At 42.0% G+C, this 20,421-nt stretch overlaps 1 protein-coding gene across 1 annotated transcript; it reads right to left on the reverse strand.

The window, feature by feature from the left end:
- Nucleotides 1–3,339: 3,339 nt before the first annotated feature.
- On the reverse strand, nucleotides 3,340–12,381 carry LOC115177234 (uncharacterized). The gene is made up of 3 exons (XM_029737828.1): nucleotides 12,300–12,381; nucleotides 12,054–12,093; nucleotides 3,340–5,190 (listed from the first exon to the last, which is right to left on the reverse strand). Exon 3 carries the CDS (start codon nucleotides 5,122–5,124, stop codon nucleotides 3,943–3,945), a length of 1,182 nt encoding a protein of 393 aa, XP_029593688.1. The 5' UTR covers nucleotides 5,125–5,190; nucleotides 12,054–12,093; nucleotides 12,300–12,381; the 3' UTR covers nucleotides 3,340–3,942.
- Between the last annotated feature and the right edge of the window lie 8,040 nt (nucleotides 12,382–20,421).

The raw sequence follows: 20,421 nt of genomic DNA on the forward strand, positions 1-20,421 counted from the left end.
ACAGAATTCATATGGCAGGCAAAAAACTGAGAAAAATTCAACCAGGAAGTGGAAGATCTGAGAATTGTAGTTCTTCTTTCTAATCCCTATCGAAACGACAGTGTCTGTGGGGTCAGGTTGCACTTCCTAAGGCTTCCATTGGCTGTCAAAAGCCTTCAGAAAGTTCTTTCATCCGTCTCCTGTAACCGGGCAGAGTATAGGAGCTCAGTCAATGAGTGGATTGCCTGGGGACAAATGGATTGGATATGCGCGATCCCACGAGGGCGCTGTTCCTTCTTTTTCTCCTTGAATGAATACGCTATTGTCCGGTTGGAATATTATCGCATTTTTACGTTAAAAATACCAGAAAAATTTATTTTAACCTCTACGGGCTAGGGGGCAGCATTGAGAATTTTGGAGAAAAAAAAATCCCCCTTTTTAACTGCCTTCTACACCAACTCAGAAGCTAGAATATGCATATTATTGTTCAGGTTTGGATAGAAAACACCCTAAAGTTTCTAAAACTGTTTGAATGGGGTCTGTGAGTATAACAGAACTCCTATGGCAGGCAAAAACCTGAGAAGGTTTCATGCAGGAAGTGGCCTGTCTGACAAGGAGTCGTTCTTCTTGTCTCTGTTTATTGAAGAGTGGGGATCTTAGCTGTAACGTGACAATTCCTAGGGCTCCAATAGGCTCTCAGAACCCGGGAAAAACCTGAACGATGACGAGGCAGCCTCAGGCTGAAACACATTATCGCCTTTTCCAAGTGTCGTATCAGAGGACAATAGAATTAGGTGCGCGATTCGCCCCCGTGGAGTATTTTCATTCGGCTGTTTAGCTAATTGCAGATTCCCGGTCGGAATATTATCGCTTTTCTACGAGATAAATTGCATAAAAATTGATTTTAAACAGCGGTTGACATGCTTCAAAGTACGGTAATGGAATATTTAGAATTTTTTTGTCACGTTCTGTGCCATGCGCACGACCGTGATTTAGCATTCTGATAGTGTCTAGAACGCACGAACAAAACGCCGCTGTTTGGATATAACGATGGATTATTTGGGACCAAACCTACATTTGTTATTGAAGTAGAAGTCCTGGGAGTGCATTCTGACGAAGAACAGGAAAGGTAAGACCATTTTTCTTATAGGAAATGTGATTTTGGTGAAGGCTGAACTGGGTGGGTGTCTAAATAGCTAGCCCGTGATGGCTGGGCTATGTACATAGAATATTGCAAAATGTGCTTCATCCGAAAAGCTATTTTAAAATCGGACATATCGAGTGCATAGAGGAGTAATGTATCTATAATTCTTAAAATAATTGTTATGCTTTTTGTGAACGTTTATCGTGAGTAATTTAGCAAACTGATAGTAAATTCCCCGGAAGTTTGCGGGGGGTATGCTTTTTCTGAACGTCACATGCTAATGTATAAAGCTGTTTTTTGATATAAATATGAACTTGATTGAACAGACATGCATGTATTGTATAACATAATGTCCTAGGTGTGTCATCTGATGAAGATCATAAAAGGTTAGTGCTGCATTTAGCTGTGGTTTGGGTTTTTGTGACATTATATGCTAGCTTGAAAAATGGGTGTCTGATTATTTCTGGCTGGGCACTCTCCTGACATAATCTAATGTTTTGCTTTCGTTGTAAAGCCTTTTTGAAATCGGACAGTGTGGTTAGATTAACGAGAGTCTTGTCTTTAAATAGCTGTAAAATAGTCATATGTTTGAGAAATTGAAGTAATAGTATTTCAAACGTTTTAAAAATCGCGCCACTGGATTCAACTGGCTGTTACGTAGGTGGGACGAATTCGTCCCGCCGGTCCCATAGAGGTAAAACAACCTTTGACATGCTTCTAAGTACGGTAATGGAACATTTTGACTTTTTGTGTCTCGAATTACGCTCGCGCATTATGCCTTTGGATAGTGACCTGAACGCACGAACAAAACGGAGGTATTTGGACATAAATAGGGATTATTTCGAGAAAAAAAAAAACATTTCTTGTGGAAGTAGCAGTCCTGGGAGTGCATTCTGATGAAGATCAGCAAAGGTAAGAGAATATTTATAATACTAATTCTGAGTTTAGGTGACCCTGAACTTGGCGGGTGTCTATATAGCTTGCTGTGATGGCGAGCTATGTACTCAGAATATTGAAAAATGTGCTTTCGCCGAAAAGCTATTTTAAAATCTGACACAGCGGTTGCATAAAGGAGTACTGTATCTATAATTCTTAAAATAATTGTTATGTATTTTGTCAACGTTAATGATGAGTATTTTTGTAAATTGATGTGCGCATTCACCGGAGGTTTTTGGTGGGAATACATTTTCTGAACATCATGCGCCGATGTAAAATGCTGTTTTTGGATATAAAAATGAACTTTATCGAACAAAACATACATGTATTGTGTAACATGATGTCCTAGGAATGTCATCTGATGAAGATCGTCAAAGGTTAGTGCTTCATTTAGCTGTGTTTTGGGTTTTGTGCCGTATATCCTTGCTTGGAAAATGGCTGTGTGGTTATTTTTGTCTATGTACTCTCCTAACATAATCTAATGTTTTGCTTTCGCTGTAAAGCCTTTTTGAAATCGGACAATGTGGTTGGATTAAGGAGAAGTGTATCTTTAAAATGGTGTAAAATAGTCGTATGTTTGAGAAATTGAAATTATTTGATTTTTAATGTTTTGTATTTCGCGCACTGCTGTTCCATTGGATGTTGGCTAGGCGTTCCGCTAGAGAAATTTTGAGTTGTCTGAATTACAGCTATACAGATCCTTTGTGCAGAATTAAACTTGGTTAAAGCTTATCTAGTTATTTACTCTGAAAAATAAGAACCTAACAATACTTTTGCAAGTAGTATCTTACTGGGCGACTTTTACTTGAGTCATTTTCTATTAAGTTATCTTTACTTTTACTCAAGTATGACAATTTAGTACTTTTTCCACTACTGCTCACAAATTTTAAGTGGATTTAACAATGATCGTAGCTTCACCTGGATTCACCTGGTCAGTCCATGTCATGGAAAGAGCAGGTGTTCATAATGATTTTCTACACAGTGTGCAATCCTTTGGCAAATAACTGACAAAGGTATAAGACAATATTAACATTTGCCGATTTAAAAAAAAAATGTTTGAGCTGATGATTTTTTTAGGGATGAATGTAAGCAATAAACTGTCATATTATCATTATCAATGTTTACGACTGCATGTACTTCTGCTTATAAGTTCTACATACAGTACCCTCTAAAATTATGTTATCATGACAATTAGGCACATTTCCTCAACTGCAGAGAAATAGAACATAGAACAATAGAACAAATCCTAATTTACAACCGCTTAATGATGACAATCACAATGGCCTTTATATTGTGGTTTATTATAAAACAAGACAATACAAATGAGAAATTAAAGCTGTAAAAAGAATGTGAAATGTATGACTAGAGAAAGAGATGTAATGTTTTAAGGCTCTTTTAACAGTTTTTGCTATAGATCTGGACAGTGTAGTTGATCAATAAATTGCAATTTCAAAAGAAGCTTGATTAGGTCCTCAGTACACTGAGGAGGATAAATAGTTGTCTGCAGTAGGCTTACATAAATCATTTTATTACGCTAGTTGGTGTACTAATTTGTAGTATGGTCATAATTAAATACTGGAATGTGGGTAAAATAAGGTATCTTACTATTCTCTTTGGTAGGAGTAGATACCCATGAAAGGTCTCATATACATTCTTATACACATAAAAATCAAGATAGTTTGACCTATCAAACTACACAAAAATCTACAAGGTCGATAAACAAATAAACAAGAGATTACATTTTCCACAATCATCAGCTAAAGCATCAGCTATGTTTTAGATATCAATAAAAACACCTCTAACTTATATATAAGCATTCATGCATTTTCTTCCTAGTTTTCCTCATAACTACTCTATTTTCCATTGCACTGCGAAACAAAAGGCTAATTAGGATGAACGCATATGTACACGTTTTGGTGTTTTCCATAGTAGAAACAACCCTCTTTGAAGTTGTTGCTCTCCACCACTTTCTTATAGGCGCTGACAGCATGCACCTGGCAGTTGGGGAGTCTTCTGCTGAGGACCTGAGCCACATCCATGATGTTCCTCTTCAGTTTCTGCCCCTCAATCTGTTCTTTGATCAGATCCATGTTGATAAGCTTAGGTTGAACACTGAAAGAGATCACCACTTTGATGTTGTTTTTGGTCATCACCTCAAAGAAATGAGATCCTCCTTCACTGCAATGGTACTTCTTTCCAGCTAGCCAGTTGAAAAAGAAAATGCGCTCCTTGTCATTGAAGACCCTGATAGACCAGCTCACCCAGTAATATTTATTCTTAAGAGTGTCCAATATGGATTCGGTGAAGTCAAGGCCAACAGTGTCAGGTATCTCCTCAAGCTGTTTTACCATGTCCTCTTTGGCTCTTGGGGCGAAGTTATCAATGATATCATCAATCACTTTTTTCATGCTCTCCTCAACTTGTTCCATCTGCTTAAGCCACTTCTTCAGCATCTGATCCCCCACATCCTTTTTCTTGAGGCTGTTGTAACCCATGAAGGCAATGATGCCCTTCAGAAAGAGCTTCTTAAGAATCTCACAGAAATCTTCAACCGCACTTCTATTAAATTGTTCTGTGTCAACCACTGTCTGCAGCATGGAGCCACCTGAGGAATTCCCAGTAAAAGCATTGTAGAGGGCGTCCAGGTTCATGTCTTTATTCAAGACCTCATAAGTTAAGAGGAATTCATCCATTTTTTCTTTTTTTAAACTGGGTTTGGCATTGAAAAACTCCTCAAACTTCTTGTACTGGTTGAGAATTTGTGCCTCCCAGTTAAAGTTCTGCTTATTCAAGGACGTCTTCTGCAGCTCCCGGGAGATTTGGTCTTCCTCAGCCACGATGCGTCTCAAATTCTGGTTGACTTTGAAGAACTGCTCAGTCAGGTACTTGGTGTGCTGTCCTTCTGGGTTGCTGAAGATCTCATAGGATGCTTGGAATACAGCCTCCAGGATGGGATGGAACTGGCCCACAGTGGCTACCAGGACCGCAGAGGCCTGTCCCATGATCTCGATCCCCTTTTCTAAATTGTCCTTGTTCTGCAGGAGCCATTCTGCCACACTGGTCATTTTGAGGGCTTTGTCACAGACTAACGTCCAACTAGGTCTTCAAAGAATCTTCAAATATGTTAATGTCTGAAAGAGAAAGAGGAAGAAACATAAAAACCAAACACCTGCAGACACCTGGCCCTCCATGGAATGAGTTTGACACCCCTGGTGTAGAAAATTATTGTATCATCTAAACCACAGTGAAATATATTTCCCATAAGCCAAAATATTGTATATTCAGCTGTTTGAAGCCGGTGTACAAAACCGAACGTAAAAGACACAAAAAGGAAACTTTTGAATGGGAAATGTAGAAATAACACAAATAACCGATCTACCACCACTTAGACTTGCTTTCAACGGGAAAGATCTATAACTCACATTTCTATGTGAATTTGGTTGCCCAAAAAAGTTACAAATTGTAGCTTTAAAAATACATTAAATCGTTGGAATTTGTAGAAGACTTTTGTAGTTAAATACAAAAAAAAACGTTTTTAGACACAAGAAAAGATAATAAACAGGCCTTCTGAGTGGCGCAGTGGTCTTAGGCACTGTATCGCAGTGCTAGCTGTGCCATTAGAGATCCTGGCTCTGTCGCAGCCGACCGGGAAACCCATGGGGCAGCGTACAATTGACCCAGTGTTGTCCGGGTTAGGGAGGGTTTGGCCGGCAGGGATGTTCTTATCCCATCGCGCACTAATGTCTCCTGTGGTGGGCTGGGCGCAATGCATGCTGACATGGTCGCCAGGTGTATGGTGTTTCCTCCGACACATTGGTGCGGCTGGCTTCTGGGTTAAGCGGGGATTGTGTCAAGAAGCAGCGCGGCTTGGCTGAGTTGTGTTTAGGAGGACGCATGACTCTCCACCTTTGCCTCTCCCAAGTCCGTACGGGAGTTTCAGCGATGGGACAAGACTGTGAACTACCAATTGGATACCATGAAATTGGGGAGAAAAAAGGGTAAGAAAAATATAGATATATAAAGACAATAGACAACTCAGCATTTTAAAGGACTAGATGTGATGTTGGCTGGGACTTAACCTGTTGGGGCTAGGGGGCAGCATTGAGAATTTTGGAAAAAATATGTTCCCATTTTTAACTGCCTCCTACACCAACTCAGAAGCTAGAATATGCATATTATTGTTCAGGTTTGGATAGAAAACACCCTAAAGTTTCTAAAACTGTTTGAATGGTGTCTGTGAGTATAACAGAACTCCTATGGCAGGCAAAAACCTGACAAGGTTTCATACAGGAAGTGGCCTGTCTGACAAGGAGTCGTGCGTCTTGCATCTGTTTATTGAAGAGTAAGGATCTTAGCTGTAACGTGACAATTCCTAGGGCTCCAATAGGCTCTCAGAACCCGGGAAAAACCTGAATGATGACGAGGCGGCCTCTGGCTGAAACAGATTATCGCCTTTTCCAAGTGTCCCATTAGGTGTCAATGCAATGAGGCGCGTGCGCGATTCGCCCCCATGGAGAAATTTCAGTCGGCTGTTTAGGCTCATTGCAGATTCCCGGTCGGAATATTATCGCTTTTCCACGAGACAAATGGCATAAAAATTGGTTTTAAACAGCGGTTGACATGCTTTGAAGTACGGTAATGGAATATTTAGACATTTTTGTCACGCCATGCGCAATGCTCGTGACCGTGATTTAGTATTCTGATAGTGTCTAGAACTCACGAACAAAACGTAGTTGATGGAACATAGCGATGGATTATTTGGGACCAAACCTACATTTGTTATTGAAGTAGAAGTCCTGGGAGTGCATTCTGACGAAGAACAAGAAAGGTAATAACATTTTTCTTATAGGAAATGTGATTTTGATGAAGGCTAATCTTGCCGGGTGTCTAAATAGCTAGCCCGTGATGCCGGGCTATGTACTTAGAATATTGCAAAATGTGCTTCATCCGAAAAGCTATTTTAAAATCGGACATATCGAGTGCATAGAGGAGTAATGTATCTATAATTCTTAAAATAATTGTTATGCTTTTTGTGAACGTTTATCGTGAGTAATTTAGCAAACTGTTAGTAAATTCCCCGGAAGTTTGCGGGGGGTATGCTTTTTCTGAACGTCACATGCTAATGTAAAAAGCTGTTTTTTGATATAAATATGAACTTGATTGAACAGACATGCATGTATTGTATAACATAATGTCCTAGGTGTGTCATCTGATGAAGATCATAAAAGGTTAGTGCTGCATTTAGCTGTGGTTTGGTTTTATGTGACATGATATGCTAGCTTGAAAAATGGGTGTCTGATTATTTCTGGCTGGGCACTCTCCTGACATAATCTAATGTTTTGCTTTCGTTGTAAAGCCTTTTGAAATCGGACAGTGTGGTTAGATTAACGAGATTCTTGTCTTTAAATAGCTGTAAAATAGTCATATGTTTGAGAGATTGAAGTAATAGTATTTCAAACGATTCAAAAATCGCGCCACTGGATTGAAGTGGCTGTTACGTAGGTGGGACAAATTCGTCCCACATGCGCCAGACAGGTTAATGTCCAACCTTTGACATAAAGAAAGAAAAAGATGAATACACACAATTTCAACAAACATTTATGAGATTCTATTAGCTCAGACCTACGGAGCCTTCAAACGGTATTCATGCCCAAAAATTCATTGTGGATAAAACAAAATAATTCTCACTCATCTACACAATACCCCATAATGACAAAGTTATTGACAGCTGAGTCTTTCTGGGTACGTCTCTAAGAGCTTTGCACACGTGGTGTCACACTGTCAAAAGGAGTGGACCAAGGTGCAGCGTGTTTGTAGTTCCACAATTTATTTAATCCGTGAAACTTTGCAAATACACAAATAACTGAATTGACAAAATAACAAACCATGATGCAGAGAGAAACAAACACTACTCAAAATATAATAACCCACAAACACAGGTGGAAAAAACCCCTACTTAAATATGATCTCCAATTAGAGACAACGAGGACCAGCTGCCTCTAATTGGAGATCATCCCAAAGAACCCAACATAGAAATAGAAAAACTAGAACTTAAACATAGAAATAGAAAACATAGACAAACCACCCAAAACACCCCCTGTCACGCCCTGACCTACTATACTATAGAAAATGACATCTTACTAGGGTCAGGATGTGACACGTGGATTGTACAATATTTGCACATTGTTCTTAAATTCTTCAAGCTCTGTCAAGTTGTTTCTTGATCATTGCTAGACAATCATTTTCAAGCCGATTTAAGTCAAGACTGTAATGTAAGTAGGCCACTCAGGAACATTCAATGTCGTCTTGGTAAGCTACTCCAGTGTATATTTGGCCTTATATTTTAGGTTATTGACCTGCTAAAAGGTGAATTTGCATTTCATTGTTTGATGGAAAGCAGACTGAATTGGGTTTTCCTCTAGGATTTTGCCTGTCTACTTATCTGTATTCCGTTTCTTGTTATCCCCAAAAAACTCCCTAGTCTTGCCAATGACAAGCATGCTTATAAAATGATTGTCACGTCCTGACCAGGAGAGGGTGTAGTTGGGTCAGGACGTGGCAGAAGGGAATGTGTGTATTATTGTTTCATTGATTTTGGCCGTGTGACTTCCAATCAGGCACAGCTGTAGAGGGTTGTGGTTGATTGGGAGTCACACATAAGTTGCCTACGTTTCCTTTGTGTTTCGTGGGTAATTGTTCTTGTCATTGTGGTTGCACCTGACAGGACTGTGTTCGCTGTCAGTTTTGTTGTTTTTGTGAATTGCATAGTGTTCGTTGAATTAAATATGACGAACCCTAACTCCGCCGCATTTTGGCCCACTTCTTCCTCAGACAGCCGTTACAGAATTACCCACCAAACCAGGACCAAGCGGCGGAAGAGGAAGGAGCAGCAAGAGTGCAGTGTGATGGACCAATGGACTTGGGAACAGATCCTGGACGGAGAGGGACCATGGACTCAGGCTGGGGATTATCGCCTCCCGCAGCGGGAGATTGAAGCGGCAAGAGCGGAGAGGCGCTATTACGAGGAGAGAGAGCGCAACGATCGCGAGAGGCAGCCCCAATAATTTTTTTTGGGGGGGCACACGGGACATTCGGTGGAGCTGAGGTCGGAACCAAAGCCAGTCGGGATGACATTGGAGGTGAGCGAGGGATATGAGGCAGAGACTGTGACGGTGTTAATGGGGAAATTAGGAGAGAGAGAGATGAGAGAGCTGCTAGTGTGGTGCATAAAGTACGGCATTCGCCCTAATGAGCGTGTCGTGGGAATGACGTCACCTGAGGCAGCTCTCCATACTCGTCCTGAGGTGCGTGCTGGTTGTCTGGTAAAGACTGTGCCTGCGCCCAGAAACAGGCCTCCTGCATGTCTTCCCAGCCCTGCACGTCCTGTGCCTACGCCCAGAACCAAGCCTCCTGCATGTCTTCCCATCCTGGTCAAGCCCGTGCCTCCTCCACGGACCAGTACTCCAGTGGGTCTCCCTATCCTGGTCAAGCCCGTGTCTCCAGTGGGTCTCCCTATCCTGGTCAAGCCCGTGTCTCCTCCACGGACCAGTCCTCCAGTGGATCTCCCTATCCTGGTCAAGCCCGTGCCTCCTCCACGGACCAGTCCTCCAGTGGGTCTCTCCACCCTGGTCTCTCCTGTGCCACCTCCTCAAACCAGGCCTCCAGCGGGTCTTCCCAGACTGGTGAGTCCAGGGCCTGCGCCCAGAGCCAGGCCTCCGTTATGTCTCCCCAGCCTGGTGAATCCTGAGCCGGAGCTTCCAGAGTGGCCAGTCTGCCCGGTTCTGCCAGAGTGGCCAGACTGCCCGGTTCTGCCAGAGTGGCCAGACTGCCCGGTTCTGCCAGAGTGGCCAGACTGCCCGGTTCTGCCAGGGTGGCCAGACTGCCCGGTTCTGCCAGGGTGGCCAGACTGCCCGGTTCTGCCAGGGTGGCCAGACTGCCCGGTTCTGCCAGAGTGGCCCGACTGCCCGGTTCTGCCAGGGTGCCCTGCCTGCCCTCCGGTCCAGCCCGAGTGGTCCTCCTGCCCTCCGGCCCAGCCCGAGTGGCCCGCCTGCCCTCCGGCCCAGCCCGAGTGGCCCGCCTGTCCTCCGGCCCAGCCCGAGTGGCCCGCATGTCTTCCAACTCAGCCAGAGTGGTCCGTCTGCCAGGGTCAGCCCGAGTGGCCCGTCTGCCCGGCGCAGCTATCGGCGTCACCAAAGTGGGCGATGCCGAAGGTGGAGCGAGGTCCACGTCCTGCACCTGAGCCACCTCCAGGATAGGTGGGTTGGAGAGGGAGGGTGTAGCACAGTGCTGTCGGTGACGGCAGCCACCCTCCCTTCCCTCCCTTATTGTTTAGGTGTTCATTTTTGTTGGGGTATTGGGGATTTTCTTGTGATTTCCTTTTTTAGGTGCATCCCGGGGGGGTACTGTCACGTCCTGACCAGTAGAGGGTGTAGTTGGGTCAGGACGTGGCAGAAGGGAGTGTGTGTTTTTTTGTTTCATTGATTTTGGCCGTGTGACTTCCAATCAGGCACAGCTGTAGAGGGTTGTGGTTGATTGGGTGTCACACATAAGTTGCCTACGTTTCCTTTGTGTTTTGTGGGTAATTGTTCTTGTCATTGTGGTTGCACCTGACAGGATTGTGTTGGCTGTCAGTTTTGTTGTTTTTGTGAATTGCATAGTGTTCATTGAATTAAATATGACGAACCCTAACTCCGCCGCATTTTGGTCCACTTCTTCCTCAGACAGCCGTTACAATGATAGAGCCACCACCATGCTTGAAAATATGTGTGGTACTCAGTGATGTATTGTGTTGAATCTTCCCCAAACATAACACTTTGTATTCAGGACAAAAAGATAATTGCTTTTAAAAAATGCAGTATTAAATGTTTTGGAATATTTTAATTCTGTACAGGCTTACTATTTTTCACTTTGTCAATTAGGTTAGTATTGTGGAGTAAATACAATGTTGATCCATCCTCAGTTTTTTCACAGCCATTAAACTCTAACTCTTTTAAAGTCCCCATTGGTCGCATGGTGAAATCCCTGAGCAGTTTTCTTTCCTCTCCAGCAACTGAGTTAGGAAGGATGGCTGTGTTGTACTGACTGGTGTATTGATACACCATCCAAAGTGTAATTAATAACTTCACCATGCTCAAAGGGATATTCAGTGTTATGGTTTTTTGACACCACACTCCACAAAGCAAGCCCTGCAGGCTCTATTTTTAGCTTCTCTTGATGACTGTCCAGTCATATTGTCAAGTGCTGCAATGAAGGACATACAGTAGTTAAGCTGCAGCTGGCCCAGAACAGAGCGGCACGTTTTGCTCTTCATTGTAATCAGAGGGCTAATATTAATAGTATGTATGCCAGTCTCTATTGGCTAAGAGTTGAGGAAAGACTGACTGTTGGAAATTCCAACGTGTTTGCATAGTCAACTTAGACAACTTACATTTTAGTCATTTATCAGGTTATCTTATCCAGAGCGACTTACAGTAGCAATTAGGGTTAAGTGCCTTGCTCAAGGGAGCATCTACATATTTATTCACCTAGTCAGCTCAGGGAACCAGCGACCTTTCAATTACTGGCCCAACGCTCTTAACCGCTAGGCTACCTGCGGCCCCAACACACACACTTATCCCACCAGAAATGCAACCAGGAGATTTTTCACAATCCCCACAATCCCCACAATCCAAAACAAATTCATGAAATCTTATACTATTATACAGAGCCATGATTGCATGGTACTCCATTCCATCTCATATAGCGCAAGTGAACAGCATACCTGGTTAAAAAATAATAATAATGCAGCATTTTACAGCACAACCTCTCCCCCATGTTACCTACTTATTGTGTGTCTGTACTGACATGTATGTGTAAGTGAAAGACGCATACACACACTACATATTTATGTTTTTTTGTATGTATGCAAATTGTAATAATAACATAAAAAAATTGAACGTTTGATTTTTTATTTTGGACCCACCAATCCTGAAGAAGTTTTAAGAAAAATACTTACTGAGGAAATTTTCCTGGTTTAGGATTTGTCCGATCTTCACCTGTAAAACAAAATATTTGACTCTGAGAATTACAATTACCAGTTCCTCACTTTTTCATATAGGTCTCAGAGGTACCCTATACTTCCCACACAAAATCAGTTCATAAAAGAACAGAAAATCTGGGTAAACAAAACATGACAAACTTGATGGTAATTCAAACTGTCCAGCGAGATCAAGCACGATAAAGAAAAGAGGAAGAAACTCACCTCTGATTGTTCAATAAAGTATACAGGGGGGTGCAGTCCAGTTAACCAACTGTCCAGGTGTGCCTCTGAACACCAGCATCCTAGTTGGGATGTATATGTAGTCTCTCTCTCTCTCTCTCTCTCTCTCACACACACACACACACACACACACACACACACACACACACACACACACAACCGGAGGGATGAGGGGAAGGACCTGATATACAGTATCAGTCAAAGGTTCGGGGACACCTACTCATTCCAGGGTTTTTCTTTATTTTTTGTAATTTCTACATTGTAGAATAATAGTGAAGACATCAAAACTTCTAAATAACACATATGGAATCAAATCATGCAGTAACCAAAAAAGGGTTAAACAAATCAAAATATAATTTAGATTTGAGATTCTTCAAGGTAGCCACCCTTTGCCTTGATGACAGCTTTGCACACTCTTGTCATTCTCTCAACCAGCTTCATGAGGAATGCTCCATGTATCATCCTGCAGTCAGATGTCGCACTATGCTAATTCATTCCCACCAAAATGGGACTCAACGGTATGTGGTGTGATGGGTGGTAATGACTGACACTGGAAAACACACTGACCAATAGGTGTCAGTGTGATGAATGAAAACTCAGCTGTAAAATCCTCCCACTGGGCAAAGACGTCAATTCAACATCTATTCCACATTGGGAACAATGTTTATTCAAGAAGTGTGTTTCCAGTTGGCTACTTCCTGAATCCTATTTCCAAAATATTCCACAATACATAATTTGAGATGTCCCCTATCCTGTCAAACATTATGAAATAGGGTGCAGGCCAGGCAGCAGGCTGTTAGCCAGCCTGCCAGCTTAGTGGAGTCTGCCATTAGCACAGTCAGCGTAGTCAGCTCAGCTTTCCCCATTGAGACCGTGTCTGTGCCTCGATCTAGGTTGGACAAAATTAAAAATGCCGGTGTTCGCTTTAGTAATCTCACTAGTATAAAGACCTCCTCCATTCCTGCCATTATTGAAAGAGATTGTGATACTTCACATCTCAAAATTGGGTTACTTAATGTTAGATCCCTCACTTCCAAGGCAGTTATAGTCAATGAACTAATCACTGATCATAATCTTGATGTGATTGGCCTGACTGAAACATGGCTTAAGCCTGATGAATTTACTGTGTTAAATGAGGCCTCACCCCCTGGTTACACTAGTGACCATACCCCCCGTGCATCCGGCAAAGGCGGAGGTGTTGCTAACATCTACGATAGTAAATTTCAATTTACAAAAAAAAACAATGACGTTTTCGTCTTTTGAGCTTCTAGTCATGAAATCTATGCAGCCTACTCACTCACTTTTTATAGCTACTGTTTACAGGCCTCCTGGGCCATATGCAGTGTTCCTCACTGAGTTCCCTGAATTCCTATCGGATCTTGTAGTCATAGCAGATAATATTCTAATTTTTGGTGACTTTAACATTCACATGGAAAAGTCCACAGACCCACTCCAAAAGGCTTTCGGAGCCATCATCGACTCAGTGGGTTTTGTCCAACATGTCTCTGGACCTACTCACTGCCACAGTCATACTCTGGACCTAGTTTTGTCCCATGGAATAAATGTTGTGGATCTTAATGTTTTTCCTCATAATCCTGGATTATCGGACCACCATTTTATTGCATTTACAATTGCAACAAATAATCTGCTCAGACCCCAACCAAGGAGCATTAAAAGTCGTGCTATAAATTCTCAGACAACCCAAAGATTCCTTGATGCCCTTCCAGACTCCCTCTGCCTACCCAAGGACGTCAGAGGACAAAAATCAGTTAACCACCTAACCGAGGAACTCAATTTAACCTTGCGCAATACCCTAGATGCAGTTGCACCCCTAAAAATTAAAAACATCTGTCATAAGAAACTAGCTCCCTGGTATACAGAAAATACACGAGCTCTGAAGCAACCTTCCAGAAAATTGGAACGGAAATGGCGCCACACCAAACTGGAAGTCTTCCGACTAGCTTGGAAAGACAGTACCGTGCAGTATCGAAGAGCCCTCACTGCTGCTCGATCATCCTATTTTTCCAACTTAATTGACGAAAATAAGAACAATCCGAAATTTCTTTTTGATACTGTCGCAAAGCTAACTGAAAAGCAGCATTCGCAAATGGAGGATGGCTTTCACTTCAGCAGTAATACATTTATGAACTTCTTTGAGGAAAAGATCATGATCATTAGAAAGCAAATTACGGACTCCTCTTTAAATCTGGGTATTCCTCCAAAGCTCCATTGTCCTGAGTCTGCACAACTCTGCCAGGACCTTGGCTCAAGGGAGATACCAAAGTGTTTTAGTACTATATCTCTTGACACAATGATGAAAATAATCATGGCCTCCAAACCCTCAAGCTGCATACTGGACCCTATTCCAACTAAACTACTGAAAGAGCTGCTTCCTGTGCTTGGCCCTCCTATGTTGAACATAATAAACGGCTCTCTATCCACCGGATGTGTACCAAGCTCACTAAAAGTGGCAGTAATAAAGCCTCTCTTGAAAAAGCCGAATCTTGACCCAGAAATTATAAAAAACTATCAGCCTATATCGAATCTTCCATTCCTCTCAAAAATTTTAGAAAAAGCTGTTGCACAGCAACTCACTGCCTTCCTGAAGACAAACAATGTATACGAAACGCTTCAGTCTGGTTTTAGACCCCATCATAGCACTGAGACTGCACTTGTGAAGGTGGTAAATGACCTTTTAATGACGTCAGACCGAGGCTCTGCATCTGTCCTCGTGCTCCTAGATCTTAGTGCCGCTTTTGATACCATCGATCACCACATTCTTTTGGAGAGATTGGAAACCCAAATTGGTCTACATGGACAAGTTCTGGCCTGGTTTAGATCTTATCTGTCGGAAAGATATCAGTTTGTCTCTGTGAATGGTTTGTCCTCTGACAAATCAATTGTAAATTTCGGTGTTCCTCAAGGTTCCGTTTTAGGACCACTATTGTTTTCACTATATATTTTACCTCTTGGGGATGTCATTCGAAAACATAATGTTAAATTTCACTGCTATGCGGACGACACACAGCTGTACATTTCAATGAAACATGGTGAAGCTCCAAAATTGCCCTCGCTAGAAGCCTGTGTTTCAGACATAAGGAAGTGGATGGCTGCAAACTTTCTACTTTTAAACTCGGACAAAACAGAGATGCTTGTTCTAGGTCCCAAGAAACAAAGAGATCTTCTGTTCAATCTGACAATTAATCTGGATGGTTGTACAGTCGTCTCAAATAAAACTGTGAAGGACCTCGGTGTTACTCTGGACCCTGATCTCTCTTTTGAAGAACATATCAAGACTGTTTCAAGGACAGCTTTTTCCATCTACGTAACATTGCAAAAATCAGAAACTTTCTGTCCAAAAATGACGCAGAAAAATTAATCCATGCTTTTGTTACTTCTAGGCTGGACTACTGCAATGCTCTACTTTCCGGCTACCCGGATAAAGCACTAAACAAACTTCAGTTGGTGCTAAATACGGCTGCTAGAATCCTGACTAGAACCAAATAATTTGATCATATTACTCCAGTGCTAGCCTCCCTACACTGGCTTCCTGTTAAGGCAAGGGCTGATTTCAAGGTTTTACTGCTAACCTACAAAGCATTACATGGGCTTGCTCCTACCTATCTTTCCGATTTGGTCCTGCCGTACATACCTACACGTACGCTACGGTCACAAGACGCAGGCCTCCTAATTGTCCCTAGAATTTCTAAGCAAACGGCTGGAGGTAGGGCTTTCTCCTATAGAGCTCAATTTTTATGGAATGGTCTGCCTACCCATGTGAGAGACGCAGACTCAGTCTCAACCTTTAAGTCTTTACTGAAGACTTATCTCTTCAGTAGGTCCTATGATTAAGTGTAGTCTGGCCCAGGAGTGTGAAGGTGAACGGAAAGGCTGGAGCAACGAACCGCCCTTGCTGTCTCTGCCTTGCCGGTTCCCCTCTTTCCACTGGGATTCTCTGCCTCTAACCCTATTACAGGGGCTGAGTCACTGACTTACTGGTGCTCTTCCATGCCGTCCATGGGAGGGGTGCGTCACTTGAGTGGGTTGAGTCACTGACGTGGTCTTCCTGTCTGGGTTGGCGCCCCCCCTTGGGTTGTGCCATGGCGGAGATTTTTGTGGGCTATACTCGGCCTTGTCTTCGGACGGTAAGTTGGTGGTTGTAGACATCCCTCTAGTGGTGTGGGGGCTGTGCTTTGGCAAAGTGGGTGGGGTTATATCCTGCCTGTTTGGCCCTGTCCGGGGGTATCATCGGATGGGGCCACAGTGTCTTCTGATCCCTCCTGTCTCAGCCTCCAGTATTTATGCTGCAGTAGTTTATGTGCCGGGGGGCTAGGGTCAGTCTGTTTCATCTGGAGTATTCTCTTGTCTTATCCGGTGTCCTGTGTGAATTTAAATATGCTCTCTCTAATTCTCTCTTTCTCTCTTTCTTTCTTTCTCTCGGAGGACCTGAGCCCTAGGACCATGCCTCGGGACTACCTGGCATGATGACTCCTTGTTGTCCCCAGTCCACCTGGCCATGCTGCTGCTCCAGTTTCAACTGTTCTGCCTGCGGCTACGGAACCCTGACCTGTTCACCGGACGTGCTTGTTGCACCCTCGACAACTACTATGATTATTATTATTTGACCATGCTGGTCATTTATGAACATTTTAACATCTTGACCATGTTCTGTTATAATATCCACCCGGCACAGCCAGAAGAGGACTGGCCACCCCTCATAGCCTGGTTCCTCTCTAGGTTTCTTCCTAGGTTTTTGGCCTTTCTAGGGAGTTTTTCCTAGGGAGTTTTTCCTAGCCACCGTGCCTCTTTCACATGCATTACTTGCTGTTTGGGGTTTTAGGCTGGGTTTCTGTACAGCACTTTGAGATTTCAGCTGATATACGAAGGGCTATATAAATAAATTTGATTTGATTTTGATTTGATTTGATTTGATTATAGTTCACTATCCAGTGCGTGAAAATCCTAAATTATTCATCCATTACCCATTTACCAGCAGGGTTTGTTGTTCATTTTCTACAGCGATTTTTGAAAAAAATTCGTGCCCATTTTAAACGGCCTCCTACTCAAACTCAGAAGCTAGGATATGCATATAATTAACCTCTTGTCGTTCGCCTAGGATAGGGGACGCTACAGCGATTTTTGAAAAAAATTAGTGCCCATTTTAAACGGCCTCCTACTCAAACTCAGAAGCTAGGATATGCATATAATTAACTTCTTGTCGTTCGCCTAGGATAGGGGGCGCTACAGCGATTTAAAAAAAAAATTTGTGCCCATTTTAAACGGCCTCCTACTCAAACTCAGAAGCTAGGATATGCATATAATTAATACTTGTGGATAGAAAACACCCTAAAGTTTCTAAAACTGTTTGAATGGTGTCTGTGAGTATAACAGAACTCATATGGCAGTCAAAACCCCGAGACAGATCATAACAGGATGTGGAATTCTGAATTGCGGACTCAACTTCATCACTTTGCCTATAAATCACACCGTGAGCTATGGTTCATTGAGCACTTCCTATTGCTTCCACTAGATGTCCCCAGTCTTTACAAAGTGGTTTGAGCCTTCTACTGTGAAAACTGACAGAATGAGAGTCTGTGGAACGTGTCACATGGAGAGGGCCATCACCATTATGACGCCGGCGCCCCTGGCTACCCTCCCCTTTCGAAACGTTTAGAAAGACAATTCAACCGTCTCCCTTGAATCTTATTGGAGCTCTGGTTGAAAAAGGCCCTAAAGATTTATGTTATACAACATTTGACATGTTTGAACAAACCTAAATTTTTTAAAAAGCATTTTGTTGAGAGAGAAGTCCCGCGAACGACGGTACTTTTGGAGCAGCCTTCAGAACAAGGCTAACAACAACAAGCTATTGGGACATAAAGGATTAACTTTTTCGAATGAAAATACATTTGTTGTGGACCTGGGATTCCTGGAAGTGCCTTCTGATGAAGATAATCAAAGGTAAGGGATTATTGACAATAGTATACAAGAGTAGATTTGATATGCGATTGTTCCAAGATGGCGCTGACCTGTAACGGTAGCCTATTTTTCTGAGTATCGCATCCCCTTTTATCGCAGTGTGATTACCCAGTAAAGTTATTTTTAAATCTGGCTTTACAGGTGCTTTCAAGAGATATTCATCTATAAATCTTAGAATGACAATATTACATTTTAAAAATGTTTTTGAATAGTAATTTAGTAAATTGTAGCTCTGATTCACTGGATGCATTTGAGGGAAAATAGTTAGTCAACGTTACGCGCCGATGTAAAATGCTGTTTTTATATATAGATATGAACTTTATCGAACAAAATAATGCATATATTGTGTAACATGATGTCCTAGGAGTGTCATCTGATAAAGATTGTCAAAGGTTAGTGCTGCATTTAGCTGTTTTTTGGTTATTTGTGATGCATGTGTTTGGTCGGAAAATGGCTATGTGGCTACTTTTACGATATACTCCTCTAACATAATCTAATGTTTTGCTTTTGCTGTAAAGCCTTTTTGAAATCGGACAACGTGGTTCGATTCAGGAGAGGTGTATCTATAAAACGATATAACATAGTCCTATATTTGAAAAAAGCCCATCCAGAGGTTAATTGACTATACAGTACGCTTATTGATCATAGTATGGATATAGTTAGTATGCCAAAGTTCCCAGATGTCATACTACATTTGCCAAAATACGAAGTATTCATGCAGTGGACACTATTTCCGTGCTTTTAGGGCCCATAATGCAATTATTTCGAAGATGGGCGTGGCTTCACATTTTCAGATTTGAAGAAAATTGCGGAAAGTCCAATGAGAGCTTATACAAATTCGTCCATGAGTTTTACTCGGTTCATTGGAACCTAACACTCCTGTAGCTGCAACCAAACTTATTCTGAGTGATGCCAACTTCCATGGAAATGTTTTATTTAATGCTCTCCTGGAATTGGGTCTGGTGATGCCAACTTCCATGGAAATGTTTCATTAATGTTCTACTGGAATGGGGAGTGGCAATGACAAAGTACAATAAATGAAGTTGATTGGGTTACGTGGAAAGGTTAATCTTCAGTCTTTTGATTGGCTCACAATCCCACAGCTGCAGTGTAAAACATACAGAAGCTGCAACCAAACGTATTCTGAGTGATGCCAACTTCCATGGAAATCTTTCATTATTGTTCTACTGATGAATACAAATACTGAGCTAAATTGTATGAAAAAAGGACAGTTACATTATTTTATACTAATTGTATACTACAATTGCTCAGAGAAATACTTTTTGTTTATCAAGTAATAAGATTTTTATTTCTCAAAAAGAAGAGGGTCAAAATAATTGGCACCCCTGATTTCAATACCTTTCAATTTCTCACCTTGCAAAGATAACGGCACTGAGCCTTTTTATAAAATGTTTTATGATATTAAAGAGCACATTGGTAGGGATTTTATGCTTGGAGTTATTGTCTTGCTGGAAAATCCACTTGCGGTCAAGTGTCAGCTTCCTGGCGAGGCAACCAGGTTTGGGCTAAAATGTCCTGGAACTGGGTAAAGTTTAGGATGCTGTTGACCTTATCAAATGAAACATAATAGCCCCATTGATTTGCTTTTGAAGTGATAGGTTAGCGTGAAATCTGTTGCCCATCTCCGCTGTGCCTTATCAGCACAATTGACAGTGCCCTACAAACTAAAGAGAGGCCTATTTGGCAATGAATATACGCTAGAGTCTAGTTTTCATGTTGAACACATCATTTTTATCAACAAAACATAAAAGTTTATTCCAGACAGTTTATTCAGAGTATTTTTGACCCTGCTCTTTCCAATTAGGGGATGTGAAAGCTCTGTGGGTAAGATATTACAACCACATGGCCACAAAATTACAGAGCATGTTGGGTGTTTTCAAACTATAATTCCATAGTCACAGCTTCTGTCACTCAGATAGCCCTACCGTTAGACTTTGATTGTTTTGCTATGATGTCATTGAATATATACAGTTGAAGTCGTAAATTTACATACACCTTAGCCCAATACATTTAAACTCATTTTTTCAATTCCTGACATTTATTCAAAGTAAAGATTCCCTGTCTTAAGTCAGTTAGTGTCACGTCCTGACCATAGTAAGTTGTT

This window comes from Salmo trutta, chromosome 37 (assembly GCF_901001165.1).
Source record: "Salmo trutta chromosome 37, fSalTru1.1, whole genome shotgun sequence".
Classification (NCBI taxonomy): Eukaryota; Metazoa; Chordata; class Actinopteri; order Salmoniformes; family Salmonidae; genus Salmo; species Salmo trutta.

Excerpts from the sequence above, each read along its gene's own strand:
- LOC115177234 (XM_029737828.1), bottom strand. The coding sequence starts at position 5,124 with ATGACCAGTGTGGCAGAATGGCTCCTGCAGAACAAGGACAATTTAGAA.